Below are 14560 nucleotides of genomic sequence, written 5' to 3' on the forward strand. Positions count from 1 at the left end.
TAAATCGACGCTTCCTCGATATTGAGCCGGGAGAGAGGGGGAGAGAGAGAGAGAGAGAGCTCTGATAATCAACAACACTGTTCTCAGAAGCCGTTTTTAACAGATTCAGCTATTTACTGCGGCCTTGGTGAAGAAGAGGTGAGGTAATATGTTTATGTATCAGTAATTTTAAAGGATTGTAGCGAAAATCATCAAATACTGATTTTATATCTGGGCATTAAAGCAGTTATAGAGTAGATCAAACGGAAGGTGCGATGTTGTACTGTTAAGCCATTGTAATGGCCAGAAAGACATTTACTACATCTTTTACTAATAATACAAGGAAAGCACCTAAGAATACGTCGTTTGTTTCAGTATAAACAGAGGACAAGTGTTTGTGCGCACTTTCCAAAAGCTCGTCGCTCTGTGACGCATGGGAGTCATTATAACAAACATGATTACTTTCATTCGCAGGCTACGAGGACTTTCTCTCTGTTATTTCCAACATTTTGTCGTCTGTTATTCATACATTCGTTGCTGAATGCCATTGCGGAAGTGAGAAGCTTCTCGACACGACACGACACGAACCTTTGGCTTTGCGGACATCTAGCGGCCAATCAGGAGAAAGCGCCTTCTAAAGATGTACGGAGCTTCAGGTATCCCAGAGCTCATCCCGCCCAACGGGCCACCCCGGCAACCCGGCCTGGCAGGGCAGTACAACCCGGGAGACCCCCAGGTCAACGGTCACGGCGGCGGGCCCAGCCCTCAGATACTCGGGCAGAGGGCACCCAAACTGGGACAGATTGGTCGGTCCAAGAAAGGTGAGTGATTGGAGCTTTTAAAAGCAGTTAGTCTGATTGACAGGTGCAGAGACTCCTGAACTCCTTGCACAAATATACCTAGTGACAGTTTAAACTGACACCACTTAAAGGCAACTCAGAATTACATAATGTACAACGAGCAGCGTTACACCCATATAGACACTAACATAATACATTTTTAATATAAGGCGACTTTCAGGATGCTCAAGGACACCTCACAAATACAGCAAGCAATATACTACAATAGGAATAAAGAATAATAAAATAAAAAATATATAAAATGGACACAAATAAGAGATAAAAGCCCTGAAAGATTATTAGAGAATGTAAAAAAATAGTGAAAACCTTCATGTAGAATAAACAACATATTAGAATGATGTGTGAAATAAAACCCTGCATGTAACTTCATAAAAGAGGAGAAAATAGGCACAGACGAGCTCTGGGAAATAAACAAATTGGTGCTATCATAATGACAATGGCAGAGGCAGAACCTGCTCTCTGTTCCATTTGAAGCCTATTTTCAGAATATGCATTTTCAGTAATATTCCAGTATACCTGTATTGTGCCGTTCTTGTGCAAATGACAGTAAGCTGTATTCTAAAACATTCTTTTCTTCATTAATCGGTCATAAGAGTGAAATCCATTCCTGCATATCGCCGATACATGAGCTGAGCTCCTGCCATGTGCACCATCTAGTAAAATGGTTAAATGTATCAAATTTAAAAGTTTAATTTAGTGTGCAACTTTATTTGGTCTTTTTCACCATGATATTCCTGATAAATACAAGTAATAAATACTGGACAGTAATGTGCTTTTTGTCATCAAGTGGTTCCCAAACTGAGCTCTGAGGGCCAGCTATGATAAAAAGGGAATGGAATTAGTTTTTTTTGTCATTGTTGTTGTTTGGAAAATAAATAGAGGAAGTTAAAAGAGAGAATGTTCTTATAGTAATGCATGTTCATGTAGGGGTAACAGGATGAGGGCTTACATTATGAACTCTTGATCTGGAAGGGAATAAACCATGAATACCCAGACCCCTTAAGAACTGCTGAATGTTCATAATGGCATTTCTTGTTGCATATAGATGGTTTGTCCTGCTGCAGTGTTGATTAGATCACTTGAAATGATACTACTTCTCTTACTCACTGTAGTGATAACACATTTTGTATTTTCCTCCATGGTTTGCCTGTCCTGAAGGCAGAAATGGTGTTTGTAAAATATTTTACAGTAATAGTTTTTATGAGACATTTTGGGAAAGGCTATATATTAAATGTTTTTCTTGCCAAGACCTAAATAAGATCAATATCACTTTCATGTCTCTTGGGCAGCTTAGCTTAGCAAGCAGATTGTTTAACCTGCACCAAAGTGCAAAACAGTTTTCCATATGGTTATATTTGGGACTATTTCTTGGTCAGGAGCATTGAATACAACAACAAAGTCAAACCCATCAAAACTCAGTGTGTGATGCTCCCAAACTTTACTTTTTCTGAGGATTAAACAAAAGAGATGCAACATGCTGAGGCAGCGTTGCTGATGGGTGGGTTTTGTTGGCCTTGGACAGAGCCCAGCTAGCTGTTTCCCATCTTTATGCCAAGATAAGCTAGCCAGCTGTTGGCAGTAGCTTCATATTTAATGCATTAACATGAGAGAGGTGTGAGTCTAACTTGGCAAGAAAACAAATAAGCACATTTTTGCCCAGTTTTATTTCTGTCCTGGTGTTTGTTCAATGCATTTGTCACTTTGAGGTGCACATTTCTAACCTCTGACCTTTCCTTCTCAGTGGACCTGGAGGATGAAGACTTGGATGACATCATGAACAATAACAGGCAGTGTCCTGTCTCCCTGTCACCCATCTCCTAAACTTCACCATCAAGTGCCAAAAAAAAAAATCCCCCTGGATGCCAAAAGTCAGTGATCTTGGCCTTGATCCTGTCAAGTGTCCTACCTAAGCTTCTGATGATTCAGCAAGGCACAAAAACGGCTCGTATAGCACCAGCTGAAGCCCAGGCCCTGATTGTACATAGTGTTTATTTAACTCACCTTTGGTCAGACTGTGAATAAATTGTATTGGATCACCCTCTACTCTATACCTCGGTAGGTAGTAGACTTTTTGGACTTGAGAAAGATTTGGAAAAAGTGTCTGTATTTTTCGGATCTTCTTAACAAGGGCTACTTTTCTAAAGTTGCACTGAGCAAACGGTTTAGATGGAAAGCAGCCTCTCACTTGCCTGTTTCCCGGTGAGGGTTACTGATTGCCTGCAGCGTGGTTGTGCGACAGAACACAGCTTGTTAATGTGTATCAGACAGGTAAAATGTTAAGCTTTGGTCATGCAGTGACTATCATTCTCTACTCTCACACTGATGCAAATGGTGTACTCTTATCCAGTGGATGAAAGCTTGCTATTTATGGAAAAACAACTACTGCAAATTATTTATTGTTTAAAAAGTAAGACACTTTGTTGTTGTGTTATGGCTTCTACATGTTTTTTTTCTTGACTCTGAATGGGTATTGCTTCAGTCAGCTATAACTGAGATTTATTATGTTTCCAAATGGTGCACTTTGTGGGAATGCCTGTTATGTGCAGTGACATGTTACAGAATTCTATGCATGGAGTCTGTTAAAGCATCAAAACATGTAACTGGTATCCTGTTATTAAGGGCTATGTAGTAGTGTTTCCAACCACATGCCAATGTTTTGCTCTTTAGATTTCGCAGAGTCAGTGTTTATCTGAGCTCACTGTTGGCTCGAGCTGCAGATTCAGCAGTAGAATATAAACAGCAACAGATGTATGGAGGTTTTGTTTGTTCTCAAAGGCAGGGATTTCCAGTTGGCCACACAACTGTGATGAAACACGTGTACAGTTGTGAATATATTTTTTAAAAATTGCCAAATGATAATTGATGCTATGTGAGATTGCTCTTTAGTGGCACACAGACATGTCGTAATAGACGGCTCTTACTTTGTATTACTATTTATTGACATAGCAGTGATCTGCTCAGCGAACGACACCCAGATGGAGTTGGTGTCTTTCAGGTACAAGTTGAATATTTAAAGATGAGACTTCACAATTATAGTATGAGTTCACTGCTGAGATGATCTTAACACTGATGTTTTGGGGATTTTTTTTAAGATTGCAGTGGACTGTGAAATGACATATTGTCTGTAAAGGCTCATGCTTACGTCATGCTACTTATTTGGCTGTGAAATTGTTACTAGTTTAGTTTTTTGTGTCATGGAATCACTGCATTTCACAGCTCATTCTCTGACTTAAAGGTTGGTGTTTGGGCTGTGGTTACTATTTGCATGGAAATGGTCAGTTTTTCATAATGCATCTTGGGAAATAAAAGATGAATCTTTGTGGAATCTGTGTTTTATGTTCAGTGAACTATTTTACCATCACTACTTTATGGTTTTTCTCTATTCTTCTGATGCACTTGTGCTAACTGGTCTTTTCATACAGCTTTCAGAGGCACAACATGTTAGTATTTGCACTGGAAACTTAAAGTTTCAACATCACACTTGTGTGAAGTAATTACTTTGTTATAATATGTTAATTAGAAACACCACATTTCAGATGAACATGAAAACAACCAAATTGTAGACATACCTCTACACAGTGAAGCTCAAACATCCAAGTGAACTAACAATAAGGAAAGCATATTTTCTAATGGAAAACTATAATATTTAGTTATATGGCTCTATTTTCAGTTCAGTTTTCTTTTCTGTAACTGCAGGTTTACACTTAAACTACTGTGTAATCCATTACTATGACATCACACAGTTGCCAGTGTTGCAGTATCTTTATCAATATACTGTTAAAACATTTCATTTTTAATTACCGCTAGAGGAGCTGGGTGTATACAACTATGCCATTCATATAAACAAAACAAATGAACAGGTAAACAAAAACAGTACTGTTCAGAGCATAAAAATATGACATTAAAATCTCTGAAAAGCTACACAGGGGCCACAGTGATCTAGCAGTTATGCAAATCTACACAGGAGCAAAAGCCTTTGTTGAACAAAATAAATAAAGGCAGCTTAACCTCATTGGGGCTGCTATGGAAGCTAACAGAGCCGTAGTGGCACAGCGACTGTGTACATAGTAAAACATTTCGTATCTGAGCAGGGTTTATAACAGACTGGTATGAAGTGCTGCAGGACCTGTAGCCAGTGTCGTAGTAAAAGGCCTGTGTGGTACGCTCACTCCACAGTGTTCAAAATCACACTTTTCTCATGGTAACATCTATTTAAGAACCACTAAGTATTTAATTTAATATGAAATACTGTATTGTCACCCTGTGTCTCTGTCATTCAGAACCCCTGAGTCGCAGCCTGCATACCGAACTTTATTGATTACTTTCAATTGCATGGCAAATACTAATAGTTGCTGGGTCTAACATGGAGGTTCAAGTGTTGGCCATGATCAGCCATTTTGGCTACAGTTCAGGAAGTTACACCCCAAGGGCTTGTCTATTAACTCAGAGGATTCAGTTGTAAAATATTTATGAAGATTACTGGAATGTGTAGATGGGGTGAGAGACATCATTTGTGAAACAGCTGATCATGATGATAATCAAGTAGTTATCAAAGGCCTGCCCAAACAAAAAGTCAAAGTCCCAGTTCTTGCCTCTGTCTATGATTCAGAGCTGCCCATACACCTTCGGTTTTACTCCTCACTGGTGCTGCAACAGGTGGAGGGGGGTGGACGTCTTTATCAGCTGTTCTGTTGGAGACCCCAGGCTGTCGGGGGTTCACTCAGACATATTCCTTAGTGCCGCTCGAAGGGCCAGCGCGTGAACTGCCCGCTGGTGGGTATTTAGATACCTGCTTTTTTCTAGGACAGGAAGCAGCCAACATGGTCCCACCAAGGACATCTAGGAGGGAGCCGCCCCAGGCTATGAAGATGGCAGCACCAAACTCAAACCTGGGACCGATTCACAAAGAAATGCTTGGGTTAACAGTGACAGAGTAAACATTTAGCTACATTAAAGTGGAGAAGGTCAGCCATCTCCTGTATTAACAGTATTTTAAACTGAATTGCCCTTTTACTCGCTGTCTGTCAGTCCTGGATTAGCTTATGTGTCTGTGCCACTGATTATAAACACCTCAGGGAAACACAGCACTGCACTTGTTGTGTGCCTAGTTGTGTTATTTCTCTGCCAGTGTTGACAAGCCGAGCTGCTCTAAATGTGTCTCGTTTGCCTGTGGTGTAGTGGAAGTTGCTATACAGTTGTACTGTGTTTACAGCAGACATGAAACAGAGCAGTCAGCTTGGTGAGATACATTATTTTGGCACCCACCGGTTGAACGCTTCCCAGTAACGTCTACAAATTTTGATGCTGTGTGACAGCTTCGCATTCACAAACCTTCAGGTGGTGTGAGCAGGGAGACGGAGGGCTGGGCAGATTGGGGGAGATTGAATCTAGAGTCTCAAGCAAGCACTAGCCAGATTTCAAATGAATCCTTATTGTAGCTTTAACAAATATCAGGGTCTGGTGTGTTGAAATGAGAAAACACGTCGCCCAGTGCAGCGGTGTGTTTCCCTGATGTTTTTAATAATTTCTGAACAACAGCGGTGGCCTGTGGCACAAACAAATAAGCTAATCCAGAAATCAAAAGTCTTTCATCTTATCACATCACTCGTTGAATGTTAATTGATTCCTAGACTAGACTTTACTAAAATACCCTGAAACTGTGGAATATGTATTTAGTTATTTTTCCTAATAACTTTATCAATCTTATGTCCCAGCAAGAAAGCGAATAGGCAACCTTCACAAAACATTACTATGCCAGAACTGTTCCTTTAATCAGAGAAGTAGAAAACCCAGTTTGCTTTTGTTTCACTTACTTGGTGTTGACAGGAGTGTATGGATTATAGAAAGCTCGGATGACATTGTGAGCAAACCAGGAGCATGCTACGATGGCACAAAGCCCTGAGAGGAGAGGAAAGTCCATCAGCACATCATCAAAACTCGAGAGAGCACAAATGTTTTTATCCAATTCATAGTCACCAGGTGGCAAGCCACTGACTCCAGTTCATTTAGCTTTTAATGTTTCTGGTCTCTTCAGAGCCAGTGAGACCTCCTGTGTTAGAATTAGTGCCAGGAGTACTGGTCTCATTCAGTCTAATGACCTATGAAGAGTTGGAGGAAAGCTTTGTGGACTGGGGATCAAACGTACTCCCACCTACAAGAATGTATGACGTACTGAAGATCTAAGAAAATTATGCTGACATCTTTTTGGGTGGATTTTGATGAAATATTGTGTAACCAGATTTGCAACTATTGGTTTGGTTGCCATTCAATTAGGTACCCACATTAATGCCCTCCTTTAGGGTGAATTGTATTAACTTTGATCTTTTGCTTTGCATTTAATGCCGACATCAGGTTTGTTTTGGTTTATGGTTAAATAGTGCTTTAACTTATGACCTGAAAACTAATGACATTTTCATCAGCCTCTGTGTTTTTTTTGTTTAGTAATAATTAGCAAATTTTAGCAGGCTAACACACAACTAAACATTGTCATTGTGAAAATATGAAATGCTGGCAGTGTTTTCTAAAATGTAAATATTTAAAAAGCCCTCTATTTCTGACAAAACCTTTTAAAAGTGCACTAGACTCCTCCAGTTATACTTTATGAGAAACTCCAATAACCTTTGAATAAAACCTATAGATCCATTTCTATCCTCACCGCCCACTAGCAGGATGATGCCTCCTGTCATGGCAATACGGGACTTGCGTAGTTTGTCGCTTCCTCCACACGTAGTGCACTTCATTCCCATACAGGCCACACCCAACCCTGCGATGGACACAATGATGCCAACTATCATCAAGGCACGAGTGGCCTGCAGTGAACCTGAAGAAGACAGGGAGAAGCAAGCAAAAAATTAATTTAAGAAACATACAGGTAGTGTGAGTTGGTTCTGCTGGGGGAGGCAGTGAATGGGTGTTGTTTTGTGCAATGTTGGTGTGTAGTTTAAAAGGGTAAAAATACAGCACCTTGTTAAAACACAATGGCCACACAAATAATTGCTCTGAAATGTAACTCTGGAAGCACAAGCTGCAAAATAATAGGAAAGGCTTTATGTGTGTGTCCGGAGGTTGTGAATTATATTCACAGTACCTTGACAAGACATTCCAGTGTAAGCTTTTCCTGGAAGAGAAACTGTGGGATACACATGAACACACACCACCACGCACAAACCAAAGAAAACACATCTCCCACTTTCACTGTCCCTCTTCCATCTGCTGCTGTTTGAGAGGTGGCGGTTCACTGAAACGATCCTGTCAGGATCTGCATTTGTCAGATTCCCCCTCCTCCTCCTCACCCAATAAACCCATCACACGGTGAGCCCCCCACTGCCCCTCTTTGTGTCTCCCTCTCCCTGTCTACCTAGAACCAGTCTGTGCCAGTCTAGGCCATCCCTGCCCTGCCCAAACAAACAAAACCCTCCAGCAGTGAGGGAGGGATGGAGGGATAGAACCATAGAGGCCAGTAGGATACAGAGAAGAGAGAGAAAGATGAGAGATAACAGAGAGGTGCACTCTATAAAATTGTGAGAAATGGAAACATTATTGTATATTGCAGAGTAAATGTAATTCTGGAGCTGGACGCACCGGGGCTTAGCTTCACATCACACTGTGAACCTCCTATAGGAACTTTGCAGACAAAGCACATGTTTGGTTACGATTAGAATCTATTATAGCCTACTATACTGTACTACTTGGTAGAAGGACACTGTAGCGCTTATTGTTTTGGTAACAAACTAAACAATATTCCATAAAGCTACAGATATACACAGGTGTAGCCAGAAACAACTTTTGGGCACCCACTGACCCTCTGTTTTAATTTGGTCAAACATTAATTTTTAGGAAACTAGACCATTTAAGTTTGGATACAGAGCCCTTCTACAAGTCCCCGCTTGAGGCCTTTCAGGGGCCTGAAATTTAGCTAACATAAATCAGATTATCTCAAACAAATGGGTGTGGGGCCTCTTGGGCAGTGGGCACATTAGTATGCTACCATAATTACAATGTTAATACTATAATATGGATTTTATTTTCTCAAATAATTCAGCAGAGAACATTTGAGTTGAGTGTCCATATTCTAACTGACCTATCACTGCACAACAGGTGCTACATAAAACCAGAGCTCTGATTTAGTGTTTATTTCTTTATGCAAAATGTTCCTTAAATTATCGGAAATCCCCACAAAGCATTGTGTTGGTTGGTGTTGGGATGTATTTGTTCATGAGTTTAGAGCGTAAAGTAACTAAAAAATAAATAAATAAAGATGGTGTGATTCCAGACCAGGCAACCCAATAGATCCTTTTATTTTTTTACATAATAAAACTAATTCAAGGTCACTCTCCTGGAAAGCCCCTCACCTTCCCAGGAGCCCTCTTGGAACCCATGTTACTTACTGTCGAGCTGCAGAATGGAGTCGTAGATTTTACACTGGAGCTGCCCGGTACTTTGAAAAGCGCAGGACATCCAGAGCCCCTGGTACATGGCCACCGCTGTGATGATGTTGTCCCCGATGTACGCTGACATCTTCCACTGCGGCAGAATAGTCCCGACGATCAGTCCAACAACACCAATTAGTGACAGGAAGAAGCCCAACAACTGAATACCGGAGTTGGCCATCGTTTTCAAGTTCGTCCTTTTTTTCTAAGATAACTTGGTGTGTCCCTCTGCAAAATGCAAATCTCCCGAAATTGCCTTTTTAAGTTCTGATAATTGTCATTAAGTGCGAAAGCGTAGTATCCGCGATGCAGTTTGAAGTTGTGTACGGAGGTCTTCAGTCTGGGTTGGCCACCAAGATGTGGGAGACGCTGTGAAAGTGGGTGTGTAATTATCATCCCTGCTGATGCATGGGGCAGCAGTTCTCTGTGGTCGTGGGGAGTTGCTGCTGGGAAAAGCTCCCTCGGTAAAGCAACAGGTTGTCTTTCCACTCCACGTTTCTCTTTATCAGTTTGTAAACTCTTCTGTCTCTGTCTGATCCATCATTACGCAGTTTTGTTGGGCAGCTCAGCATCATCCAAACCCACTCAAGCCATTAATGCTTATAAAAGTTGTACTAAACTTTCTGCTGTACAGTAAATACAGCACGCTGCCTGGCCACATTGATAGTCACACCTGTGCAACCATATGCACGTCAATGCAACACTTCTGCCGTAACATCTGTGCTTATGAAGCTCACAGTGTTTCAGTTTTTGAGAAAATTGTCACAAATGTAAAAAAAAAACAAAAAAAAAAACAAAAAACTTTTTTTATTGAGGTCATTATAAAAGGTGGTGTTGTATTGGACTACAGTATATTCAGAGGTGTTCTGAATATTCTCATGTATGTAGCTGAGGAGGACAAAAATCTAGTATATATTGTACCTAAGAATATAATGTACCTAATGAAGTGGCTGGGCAGTGTATGTCCAGATACATTTTGGGGATTTTCTGTTAAGTTAAGCCTATAGGCCTATCTGCATGTAGAAAGTTCACTTTACTGTACATGATGGTGACACTATTGAAAACATGGTGCCTGGGCTTTGAATAACCATCATGCTTACTAAAGTGTTCGGAAGAAGAAATACAGACTCTGATATGGTCGTACAGTATAGAAAAATTGTCTCCTGTTAATAAGGATAGGAGGACTACATGCTGAAAACTGATCAGCATGATCAGTGTGATCACATCACATTATGAGGATGCAGTAGATGGGGAGAGATGGACAACGAACAACATACAAACAACAAACTCAGGGGCTGTTTGAAAAAGCTGACAGTTATAGTACATATTTGCTTTTGGAGAAAACTTGCCTTACTGCTTGGTTAACCAGACGTTCCAGGAGAGATCAAACCAGTTGATGTATTACATTTGATTTTATGTTTGAGAAGTCAGCCACTTTGTGTCTGATTATTGGTACAAAGGGGTGGCTGTGGCTCATGAGGTAGGGCAGTCGTCTCCTGACCAGCAAGTTGGTGGTTAGACTCCCGGTCTCCCCGCATGCCTAAGTGTCCCTGAGCAAGACACTGAACCCCGAATTGCTCCCGGTGGCTTGACTAGCGCCGATGCATGGCAGCCTGTCGTCATCGGTGTGTGAATGTTGTGTGTGAATGGGTGAATGGTGTATGATCTCCTGTAAAGCGCTTTGGTCAGTGCAACACACTGTGAGAAAGCGCTATATAAAAAAAATACAGTCCAGTACAAAGGAGAAAATAAACAAATTCAATAAAATGTAAATAAAAAAAGCTCAGCAAAAAAAAGCTACACATTACAAAAGGTTTTTTTTTCCTTCTTGAAGTTTTAAAAGTTTACAGAAGTACAAAAACTTACAAGAAAAGTTGTCCTTGCTCCCCAAGCTGCTAAACACTTGTGGTGACTTTCAGACTCCAAAGTTTACCTGATAGACTTTGATGAAAGTTATCTGTGCCCTCACCTGCACATCAGAGCGGTTGGACAGAGTCCTGGGGGGAGACAGGATGCCCACTGTGTCAGACAGAACACGTCTCCTTACAAAACCACTACAGCTATTTTCACAATATGGCAGAATGGATATTGTTTTACATCAACATAAAACCAGTGTACTGAGAACGCAGAGTGTAGGTCATTGTTGTTTTGTCCTTGTGCAGTCAGCTGGAAGAAATACAAATGAGAAGAAGGGAAGACATTTGGAAAGCAGGAATTGCTGGTTCTGGATTAAGGAATGTCAAAATCCCACACACATAACCTTTTAGCTCTCAAGATGGATTTATTAAAAATGGATATGATTTTTTCAGTGGAGGTGACAATTTTATTTTTATTGTTACTTAAAAATGCTGTAAAATGTATTTGCTACACTAAGGCAATTAACGTGCCAGTTGTAGCCACTTCCTGCAGTGAATAGGAAATCCAAGAGACAGTAGCAGGCATTGTCCATATCAGGGATCAGGCTTGTTGTTGCAGTGTGTGTGACTTCACACTGTGGTTAAACAATAGTCTTACAGCAATGGGAGAGGAAGTAATAACCCATAATCTTGGAGGAAGTTACGCCTTGTTCCAAGTTAATAAAGTGGTCACCTAGGTTGGATTACCTATTTAAGATGTAATAAGGCTTTGCTTTCAATCTGTTTACCCCCTTTTCCTCGTACACTAGTTTTCCAACCTTGAACTGTTCTTTGAGTTTCTCACATTTTTGCCCTTTCTCTTTACCCACCATACCTCTTTCCCCTTCTACTGTACTCAGTAGCTGTTGTGACCAACAAATGCCCCATTGTTGCCTGGGAGGAATGACCCCATAGCTCAGGGAATTTGTTTTACTTTGATACAAAGGTTGATGAAGAGGAGGGGGAGGAGGAGGAGGAAGAGGAAGGTGGTTTTTGGAAGGTTGAAAGTTGTTAGGATCAAAGTGTGAAGGCAAAGACAGAGGAAAAGTGACAAAATAAAACATATGTAGGTAAAAAAAAAAAGGGTTGCGCAAGGTGTTGTGTGAGATGTGGAAGAGGAAGATGAGCAGGAAGAAGATTAGAGGCCAATCTCGAGCCTTCCAGTGCTGTTGCTACTGGTAACCTGATTTATCTGATGTCCTCTTGGCTGCTTTTCCACACAGTCCCTGGATTTCAAAGGACACAAAAAGAACCTTGCTCTTTTCTCCCACTTTTCTTTCTCTTCTTTTCTCTTTTATTACTTTCTTTTTTAAAAGCGTAAACACACATTTGTCTTGCTGGTTTAGCCATTGCTTGACACTCAATAGGCGGTGAAAAAGAAAACAGCTAAATCAGCCCGAAGAAGGGCAGTAACACTCTCTCAGGGGCTCTCCCTCCTGTCTTTGAGGCCTCCTCTGGGTCTGAAGTGAGTAAGTGGAGTGCAAATCCAGTGATTGAAGTCCTTTAAGTGCCCTTGGAAGTCACTGAGGCGTTAGCAATAAAACACGTGGGGCCCATGTCTTTTCCCTGAAAAGCTCAAAGTGCACAAATAAGGGGTATGGCGCCCTTCCCTCTATGTCCTGTCTTTTCCACGTTCAGACTTCTTACACAACAAGACTTTGCTTTTGTGCCACAGCAGCAGGACAGGGTCAGTACACTGTGTTCTTGGTCTTGTGGGCTCATTCTTGTCATATTCCCCCCGAGGCAGTGAGAGAGGGTGTTCTTTTCTCTTAAAGTGAGTGCTACATGCAGGGTAGGAACATATTTGGGAAGTTTGGACACAGTGAAGACAATTACAGATGCTGTGGCTTTGCGCACACACCAGTGGTCATGAAAGGTCTAAAGGAATGCAGTGTACTCAGAGACAGTGTCAGAGAAGAGAGGCTCATTGTAAATGAGTAAAATGTGTTTTAATTAAAATGTTAAGCCCCAATTCCTCTTCTTTCGATTTGCTGTAGTCACTTTGCGTCTGTTTTTAGTCATTTTGCATCTTGTTTTGCATCTTAATCTCATTGTAGTCATTTTGTATCTCTTTGTGGTCAACATACATTTTTTGTCAGTCCTTTGAATTTCATTTTGTATCTCACCTTTTGAATCTGTAGCTGCTTAAGATTTCACTGTGCTCATTTTGTGTCTCATTATGATAATTTTATATCTTTATGTAGTTGTTTTATGCCTCTTTAATTGATTTTCATTTTCCTTAATAACAAGCTGACCAGAGGACACACGCATTCCCCCAGATGACTCCACCACTGCATTCAACCAAATTAAAATATGCTTATTATTGGCCTACAGTCTAAATAAGCTTTAGGTTTTTATTGTCATATTTAAATCTCAGTTTTAAAAAACTCAGCCTTTAATCATAAAACTGTTTTATGGTACTTCTGTTAGAATTCTCAACACAGCCTTTAGGGTTTTGCAATGATTTACCAGTAAAAAGTAATTGTTTCTTTATCCCCTCTGCTGTCCATCTTCTCAATTGCCCTGAAGTGCTTTTTAGACTATTTGTACCATTCATTATATTTGGATTTGTCTTTTCCCGTGAATGCAGTAAATGGAGAGATGACCTTTTTCAACACAGCCGGTGCTTTTCTGTGCTAGCCATACTAATTCATGTCAAGTTAACAGCACCATAATGTTGTCTCATGGGGCACTACAGTTCTGCCTGGAAATAAAATACTTGATTTATTAAAAGATATTCCACTGCTCAAAAGTGCGACTGTACAAAACCTTTTGTTGGCAGCAAACAAGGAGGACTTTGATGGTTATGCAGCACAGACTTTACACACAACACCACTCAAATTCCATCAGCACATAGTATGATCTAAGGTTGATGTCCTACAGAAAAACCATCAGAACAATGATAAAGTTTAATATACTGAGAAAGAGCAACTACAATAAACAGCAAAATCCAGTAAGGGTGCACATGAGGAATATATAGAAATGTAGATGAATAGATAAATACTTTCTAAAGGTACAATTTAGGAGCTGAAAATTCAGACTATCATATCAAAGATAAAGAATGAATCAAGTAAGTAAATGTTATTTCTAAAATACATTATAATAGCATATGCTGATCATACAAAAATAAAATATCAAATAGAAACATAAGTAGTGCAACAAAGCACATAACTGCAAGTAACAATGGAAATATTTACAAAAAATGATAACATTAACAGATGAATGTGCTGAAAAGGCCAGAAAATAATAGTGTGACTTCAGCCTGGATTGAAAAACGGAGATAGAAGGAACGGTTTTAATATCAAAAGGTAGCTGGTTCCACAGGCAAGGTGCAGCAACAGCAACAGTTCTGTCCCCTTTGAGCCGTGATCATGTAACATGTAATAGTGCTTTGTTC

General features: G+C 40.4%; 1 protein-coding gene across 1 annotated transcript; it reads right to left on the minus strand.

The window, feature by feature from the left end:
- Window positions 1-3920: 3920 nt before the first annotated feature.
- Window positions 3921-9836, minus strand: cldn7a (claudin 7a). Its single transcript, XM_020623529.1, has 4 exons — window positions 9227-9836; window positions 7495-7659; window positions 6653-6737; window positions 3921-5728 (listed from the first exon to the last, which is right to left on the minus strand). Exons 1-4 carry the CDS (start codon window positions 9447-9449, stop codon window positions 5560-5562), a joined length of 642 nt encoding a protein of 213 aa, XP_020479185.1. The 5' UTR covers window positions 9450-9836; the 3' UTR covers window positions 3921-5559.
- Between the last annotated feature and the right edge of the window lie 4724 nt (window positions 9837-14560).

The sequence above is a fragment of the Monopterus albus genome, unplaced genomic scaffold (genome assembly GCF_001952655.1).
Source record: "Monopterus albus unplaced genomic scaffold, M_albus_1.0 scaffold303.1, whole genome shotgun sequence".
NCBI classification, from domain to species: Eukaryota; Metazoa; Chordata; class Actinopteri; order Synbranchiformes; family Synbranchidae; genus Monopterus; species Monopterus albus.

Bases quoted from the DNA above. Each gene is read 5' to 3' on its own strand.
- cldn7a (XM_020623529.1), bottom strand. From the start codon at position 9,449: ATGGCCAACTCCGGTATTCAGTTGTTGGGCTTCTTCCTGTCACTAATT. The intron at 7,660-9,226 runs GTAAGTAACATG...TGTCTTCTTCAG, and splicing joins CTCCATTCTGCAGCTCGACA to GTTCACTGCAGGCCACTCGT. The intron at 6,738-7,494 runs GTGAGGATAGAA...CTCTCCTCTCAG, and splicing joins CATCATCCTGCTAGTGGGCG to GGCTTTGTGCCATCGTAGCA.